This window comes from Bidens hawaiensis, unplaced genomic scaffold, assembly GCF_021521415.1.
Source record: "Bidens hawaiensis isolate Kalapana, Puna unplaced genomic scaffold, B.hawaiensis_p1.1 tig00005307_1, whole genome shotgun sequence".
Classification (NCBI taxonomy): Eukaryota; Viridiplantae; Streptophyta; class Magnoliopsida; order Asterales; family Asteraceae; genus Bidens; species Bidens hawaiensis.
In genome coordinates, this window is record NW_027491338.1 from 95773 (window position 1) to 104270 (window position 8498).

General features: G+C 32.4%; 1 protein-coding gene across 1 annotated transcript; it reads left to right on the top strand.

The window, feature by feature from the left end:
- The first annotated feature begins 1977 nt into the window (after window positions 1-1977).
- On the top strand, window positions 1978-5294 carry LOC143629577 (putative methylesterase 11, chloroplastic). The gene is made up of 5 exons (XM_077098815.1): window positions 1978-2316; window positions 3174-3410; window positions 3949-4092; window positions 4172-4300; window positions 4944-5294. The coding sequence occupies exons 1-5, from the start codon at window positions 1978-1980 to the stop codon at window positions 5214-5216; spliced, it is 1122 nt and encodes a 373-aa protein (XP_076954930.1). The 3' UTR covers window positions 5217-5294.
- The last annotated feature ends 3204 nt before the right edge of the window (window positions 5295-8498 follow it).

The following is an 8498-nucleotide window of genomic DNA, read 5'->3' on the forward strand; positions in this document are numbered from 1 at the left end:
AAATAGAGCTTAAAAGTTAAAAAGCAATAAAAGTTTAGTCTCGATCTTCATTCATCATCTATTTTATTTATCTTTAAAGTTTAGTCAATTCCTCATCATCTTGATAATCTTTATCATCATCAATCGGTTCGGTTCGGTTTTTTTCGGTTTCTCAAAAATGGATAACCGAATTGAAACCTAAATTTTGGTTTTTCAAAAAAAAAAAAAATTAACCGTCAGTTAATGCTTCGGTTCGGTTTCTGCTCACCCCTACTTTCAACTCAGCCAATATATTTCTATAACTTTTTGGTTTTGTTTTATCTTTTTTATTTTTTAATGCTTTTATTTTCCGCATATATTTTATTTGCGTTGAGTTTTACCAACATGATATTAGTTGTTGTTAGAAGCATTTACATGATCAAAAGACACTTTAACTATATGGCAAATTTTTACGCTTAGAACAACACCTTTGTGTTGTACATCACTGCATATTATTAACTTGTTTGGCTGCAAATGGAACCGATAACAATATGATAACAAAATCATTTTCAAATCGCCGTCAGAGCTGCCACTCTAGAATGATAATTGTATTTGTTTTTCATCATGACCCAATTAACAAATAAAACAAAGCAGTCACATGTTTGCTGATCATCACGACAGTCTCTAACACTAACAAATGTTATAATACGGCGTGATACCTAACGAGTTTTGGACAATGTACAAAACAAAATTTTATAGCTGGATATAGGGTTGAAGTTACGTAAATCTATCTCAAGCGCTACCCATTATTATCCCTAAATGCATTTGACTCTTTCAAAGTATTGTTTCTTTTTTTTTTAAAAGTTATGTAAGAAAACCTCATCAAAATTAAAATAGGACAATAATTCGGATTTTATGTTATTTTTTTCATAAAAAATGAAACATATTAAAGACATTAATAATTATGCAAACTATTTTTTGTTTGAGTTGAAAGTAAGAGTCATATTTAACTTTTTGTTAACTACAATTTTATCACCAAGCAGTCTTAATCATTAATATATTCCAATTCATGACCAAAAAATATTTCTACAATTTCTAAAAAATATATATATCCTTTTTTAGTCTTCCGGTATGCATCCCAATTTCATTTGAAGATGAACTAAAAACATTATGCAAGCACAATTAATAAAGAGCATAAAAATAATTTATTATTGATATCGAATGAGTTATATATTAAAATTAGTTTAAAAGTATATGTATTAAGAGTATGGAGCTATGCAAAATGATTATTGTTTTATAGCATCTTCAAACATTACTTAATAAATTAATTTACACAATAACTATGATGTATGATAATCAAGTATGAGTTTCCAAATGTTTTTTAACAGTACTTTTAGGTCCCAATTTAACTAATGAAGCTTTCTTTATTTACCAAAAATCAATTTTTTTTTCAGTGAGTTATTAGCATAACAATTGACTTGTGGCATGTTTTAAGCTAGTAATGTACGTTTTCACAATTTTTCTTAGTCGAGTAACTAACTTTGGTCAAAGACGAATCAAACCTGTCGAATTAGGTGGGTCAGTTGGACTTACCAGTGTTATTGGTTTAGCGATTCACGGTCTGAACTTCATTTTATTAAAAAAGACTCATATATTTATATTAAATTCTTTAAAATGATAAAGATGATGTGTGATTAAAATGCATATATAACTAATAACTACATTCTTACAATATGCTGTTAAAAAGGTATAAAAAATAAAGGTTAAACAACTAATTTCCTGTTTCTAAAGTCTAAACCCTAGTTGAACCATTAAAATGTCAAAGGCTCGAAGCGTTAAAACTTAACGCCCGATCCTTTAAATATTTTATAATAAATGAAAAAGTAAAAATATTTATTATCCTTTAATAAATATTCATTTTGAGAAAGGTCCTATGCTATTAAAGGTGCTGTTACAAACAATTTGTAAAGCTATTCTTCAGTCACCTTTTCTCTCAATCTACATACCAAAATCAAAACAATGGGGATATGTTTCTCAAGGAAATCAACAAGAACACGGAGAATTTACTCCAAACGCGTATCAAATCAATCCACTGCGTCGCCGGTTAACAACAGACGGTCTCGTGCTCGATCCTCGTCTGTTAAGAAGGAAAACGTGGACGATGTTAATGCTATCATTCAAGAACATGCCATCGCTGCTGCTCTCCTCTTCCAGCAGCAGCAAAACGGCGATGTCTTGCCGTCATTCGATCGATCAACTTCTCTACGGCATGCTCAGCAGATTTTTCGTCGGAGCTGTAGTACTAGATGTCGATCGGTTGGTGATCCTACGATTCCTCCTCAACAGCTTCTTCATCAGGTGTTTTTTTTTTTTTTAAACGAACAAATTGAAAAACTTATTATTTAATTTTTCATATTCTGATTATATGTTTGGTTAAAAGTTATTGGAATATGAACACTTTTAATATTTTTCAACATATGGATTTTGATTATATTACCTTTAGTAACTTACATTTTAGGTAAAGAAGATACTACTTATATTATCTTTAATGTTTTACCATATAGTTATATTATTTTGTCGTTAATATTTTCTTCAACCGTTTTTATTCGTTTAATAAATTTATAGGTTTTAGAAACATATTAACTTAAGGTAATAACTAGTACATTATAATAACACTTTTTTCTATTAATAGAAAATTATAACCACGACAGACCGGCCTGCTTGGACCGGAACCAGACATGGAACTTGTTTGTTTAAGCATGTTTAACTGTTCCCCAGTTGTCGTGGTCGGACCGGTGAATGAATCAGGTGATCGGAATTGGTTTAAATTTTTTTAGTTTTGTTTTTCGTTTTTGTTTGGTTTTCTAAGTCTCAGTTTATGATTTAGTTATTTCAAAATCTCATTTTATGATTTAATTGTTACTCAAGACACCAAATTTTATTTATTCAAGTCTTTATATCTTTATATTGAAATTACAAATTCACAATAATATATAAAGTTTTTGCCTATATATAATATATGTATATTAACCGTTATATCATCTATGACGCTGGTTCTTAAATCCGGTCCAAACTGTGAACCTAGTAGACGAACGATTTGTTGTCTTGTAGTTTCATGGAGGAGTATGGTGATTTGATGATGATAAGGTAATATATAATGATGAAAAATAAAAGATTAACATGACATATGGCTTGATGTGATTGTTATTCAACAGGAGGTAAATCATGATGAATTGGAAACTAGTCATATTGTTCTTGTTCATGGAGGTGGTTTTGGAGCATGGTGTTGGTATAAAACAATTGCGCTTCTACAAGAATGCAAATTCAAAGTCACTGCAATTGATTCAAGCGGTTGTGGAATCGATATGTTTGATGCAAATGCTATCAAAAGCCTCTCACAATACGCAAAGCCGCTCACAGATTTTCTCAAAAATGTTGGGGAAGAAGAAAAGGTTAATATCTTCTATTATCCAATTTCTTTACAATCTAGTTATCATTTCAGTTTATAATACATATTAAACAATTATGTTATAGAAAAAGGTACTTGAAATTAAGTTCCATTTAGGGTGCCAATATATGACAAGAAACTATACTTAAAGTTTGCGAGTTTGATTTTAGTTTAAATGGCTTGTGCCTCGGGTTGGTTGTTGATCGAATCTGTGAACATATTTATCTAAATGGGTTAGATTTAGGCTGACTCAGCGAGTTGTACAGTTTGAATTTTTGACACGACAAGAAGCTTGACACAAAATTTGTGGGCTTGAGTTTAGTCTAAATGGGTCCGGGCTAGTTGCTGGTGGAACGTATGAACATGCTTCGCTAAATCTGTCAGGTTCGGGTTGGCATGGCAGGTTTACGTGTTGACATGTGTACAAATAATTTTTGTTTTTATGCATTTGTTACTTTATATCACTATGCAAAAAAATAAAATAAAAAGAACGTATGCTTATTCGCAAACCATGTATTAAACTCGGTTACTCAATCTTGTAGGTGATTTTAGTTGGTCATGACTTTGGTGGGGCATGCATATCGTATGCAATGGAGTTATTCCCAACTAAAGTCGCGAAAGCCGTCTTCATTGCTGCTTCAATGCTGAAAACTGGACAAAGCACACTTGATATGTTCTCCCTCAAGGTTTGTTTGTACAATAAAATCTCAAATTAGATAATTTACAAGCAATTTGCAGATTAAATAAATTATAAAAATATTTCAGGAAGATACAAATGGTCTAATGAGGCATGCTCAAAACTTTTTGTATGCAAATGGGAACAATCAGCCTCCAACTGCTATAGATCTTGACAAGTCTCATCTATATCTGTTATTCAATCAGAGTTCTGCCAAGGTATAATTTTCTGTTTTTCAATCATGGTTTTGTAAAAATATTAATCTTTAATGCCTATTTCGTTCATTAGACGTGGCAGAATGACTATATGAGCGGGTCAAACAAGTTGAGCATCGAGTCAAAATGAGTTTGGGTTGAAATTTGAGACCGACTACTTTTTAGCTAGTGCGGGGTCAGTTTTTGATACATATTTTTGTCTATAAAAATCAATGTGTTAATTACGATTAGGGTTGGCACCTTGACACAAATAAATGCATTAGTTTTGTTCAGTTTCAACGTTCAACCTGTTAACCTGCCTTGCTTGACACCCCCAATTTCAACTCATTCAACTTGCTCGACATAAACAAAAAACCTGAATCAGCCCATTCATAAGTAAATGAGTCAAACCTGCCACCTTAGAGCATTCTCATCCCATCCACTTTCAAAATATATTAAAAAAATTATAGGTGATGAACAGTAACTTTTCAAGTATACAGAAAAATCACTACTTTTCTAAAATATAAAAACTCTTCACTCACAACACCCTGAATTACTCTCTAAATTATAAAAACACCCCTCAAATAATATGAGGGGTTGGATGAGAATGCTCTTAACACGTTTATAAAATATGTTGTTTCCGTGACATGTTCATTTCTATTTGTAGGATGTGGCATTAGCATGCGTCTCAATGAGGCCAATTCCGTTTTCACCCATTCTAGAGAAGCTATTTCTTTCTGATTCAAACTACGGTTGTGTTAGACGGTTTTATATAGAAGCCCCCGAAGACAACGCCATACCAGTCACTCTCCAACAAATAATGATAAATAAAAGCCCGCCCGAAAAAGTTTTCCGTCTCAAAGGGGCAGATCACTGCCCGTTTTTCTCCAAGCCTCAAGCCCTACACAAGTTGCTAGTCGAGATTGCAACGATGAAATAAGATCAAAGAGATTTTACTCAGTTGCATATAACAAAACTTATGGGACACATCAATACACTGCTAAACATTGAGATCAAATAAAAGCTATTTGCGTGGAAAACTGTCATTCAAGGGTATATGCTAAGGTTTGTTTTGATTGCTAGGATGATTTTTAGCAGTCGTATACAATTGCACATCTATACAAATGTTTTGTCAACTACAAAAGATTAAGATAGTGAACAGAGAAGCCAAAATGGACACTTTTCTTGGTTTATTTTTAAAGAATTGGTGGCATATTGTTAATTTAGAAACTTTTGGCTTTTTTAAGAAATAAATAAATAAATAGTTCAAATATAATTTATAAAAGGGAATATCTCATAGAATAGTAACCAAGTTTCAAAAGTGTTAAAATTAAGTCACTCATGCAACTTTTCTTCAAATCGGGTCACTAAATCTTCAAATCGAGCCTCATCGGATTTTTTGTGCGTCTAGAAAGTAATGAAGGAGAACATGTGGGGGTCGGGATTTGCAATATATGTTGTTATGTTGAAAAACTAAAAAAAATAAAATTTAGTGACCACATATCCAAAACATAAGAACTAATAAGAAACTAAAATAAAACAGAAACTTAGAAAGAAAATACAATAATCGGTCGCTTAAACATCAACTCGTGTGTTTAAGCGAAGATTCAGTTTAAGGTGGTTTATTTGGTTTATTTAATCTGAGGCTTGTTATGAGACCAATTTCAGTATCAATCTGCCTTTAACTTGTAAAATAACTACAAAACAATAGCTAAGTATTTTGGTGTCTTTGTAACCGAGTATGAATAAACATTAACACCCCAAACGGGTTTAAATGAGTGTTTGCCTAAAGTCAAATTCAAACTCAGTTCCAACATGGCCACACTATAAAAATGAACTTATAAAAACTTACAAACTATAAATTATAAGAACTTAGAGGTTTATACGAGTAGAAATCCCAAATTTCACCAAAACAGCCTTAAGATGCAAAAATGGGCATTTGGAATATGAAGACCCTTAATCAAATGTATTTGAAGTGGGGAAACCATTCTAATCTGGTTATAAGACAAAAACAAAATGAACTTATAAACATTAACACCCCAAACGGGTTTAAATGAGTGTTTGCCTAAAGTCAAATTCAAACTCAGTTCCAACATGGCCACACTATAAAAATGAACTTATAAAAACTTACAAACTATAAATTATAAGAACTTAGAGGTTTATACGAGTAGAAATCCCAAATTTCACCAAAACAGCCTTAAGATGCAAAAATGGGCATTTGGAATATGAAGACCCTTAATCAAATGTATTTGAAGTGGGGAAACCATTCTAATATGGTTATAAGACAAAAACAAAATGAAATTTCAACAAATATCTACCCGATTCGGATTGAAAAGCAAGCAAAGGTTCTGCTTGACTTTTAAGTCAACTTAGGTAAGAACACCTTAATTAGCCTTACAAATCCGAAATTGGGTAGACTAGAAGGGAGGGCCAACAGAAAAATGGTTAAAGAGAGTGTATTTATATAGCCAGGTTACCAGGGTTAGAGACAAGAAAGCAATAAACTCCACCAATGAAATTAGATGTAAAGAGGTTTATCGGTTGCTTTTGAATTTAATTAAAGCTTCATAATTAAAGTAATATATTTTGAGATGAAAAATAGTTTACTGACAGATAACACAGTTATGGGTCAGGCCTTGATCAATTTGGATGGAGAAACACAAGTTTAGTGCTTAAACGATCGAAAGCGAACCGAAAAACGAATTCTCCTGACCTGATGGGTAGGTAGCGCTACGCGTAGGGCAGAGGCCATCCCTACGCGTGGAGCGAGGGGGATGTTTAGGCCAGACTTTGGTTTTTGGCAGTATTGGTCGATGTAGTTTGTTTTAGGTCGATTTCGAGTTCAAAATAAGTGAATTAAACACCGTTAAAGATAGTAAACCGACACGACAAGTATGGGACATGATTATAACATTAAAAACATTCTTTTATTATTGACGATGAATCCGAAAACAAACCGGGTCGGTTATATAATACAATTATGAAGAAAACATAAAATGACATCTTTTCTTATAATAACAAAAGGTTTGATTTCAAAACAAATTTTTAAAATGGGTCAGGTTTTCGGGTTTGAAAAATGATGAATGTCACACAAAATACCTGAGGGAATAACTAGGTTCATATATATAAGTTTCTAGTCTGTGTGTTCGCTAGCATATAGCTGACGTATTTACCCCACATTTTAGGAAAACACGTTAAGCGGTTATAGCAAGTAATTAGAGTAATTTATGAAGCTAGATGCCCGCTATATGAAGATGGCTCAATTAAATTACTAAAATGCTTATAATCAGATGAAACGTTTTTATAAATCACTCGGGTATTTAATATTTGAGAAATTATAGAATAAATAAATATTGTATTTTAAACGAAGTCTTCCTCCAAAACAAACTTGCAACTCTGGTATATTTATACAACATATACTCAATATTGGTCACACTTCTAGACCCATGGAACTGGGTGTGACAATAATCTACAAACAAGTTTTGTGTTTTGAGCTTTAACGAGAATTGGGCACATGTAATAAGGCCACTTAATGAAAATAAAGGGGCCTATTTGCGAAATGTATTGTAGCCTTAACATTTCTAGTTTAGATAAAAAATAGTTATAAGACCTAAATTTCAGTTTGGGCTTGACTTTGACCTGCAGTTGAGGAAACCTTACATAAAGGAAAACCACAGAAAAAAAAAAATAGAGAGAAAGAATAAGGGTTAAGGGATTCGTATTGAGGAAATTACAAGAAAAGGAATGGATACACACTATCATCTACATGCCCACCAACCTACACTAGAGTTAAATATGTTAAAGTTTTTGGGTTTGCATATTATAGATATATTAATTGGGAAAATTCGTTTCGGGACTAAAAAATGATTGGGCCTGGGACGGTCGCCCCTCATGGGCCGGGCCTGGTATTATATCAATTAAATATGTGTACATTTTATAGTAGTTCATTTTATTTTAGCCTTTTGATGTGTCATTTTATGGTGTATGTAACAACCTGAAAAATAGGGCTAGAATTTTTTTTAGGAAATTATATCGTAGATACCAAGTTTGATGTTTGTCAAATAGTCGGAGCGAATCGTACATTGACAGGCTTGGCCTGAACCGTAGAGATTATAGCTAATAGTCTCGACCCAATGATTATGTAGAACCCTATAGAGACAGAGATAAGCCCAATAATAATACCATAATTTATAACATGGACTTGACTCAAATCAACCAAACG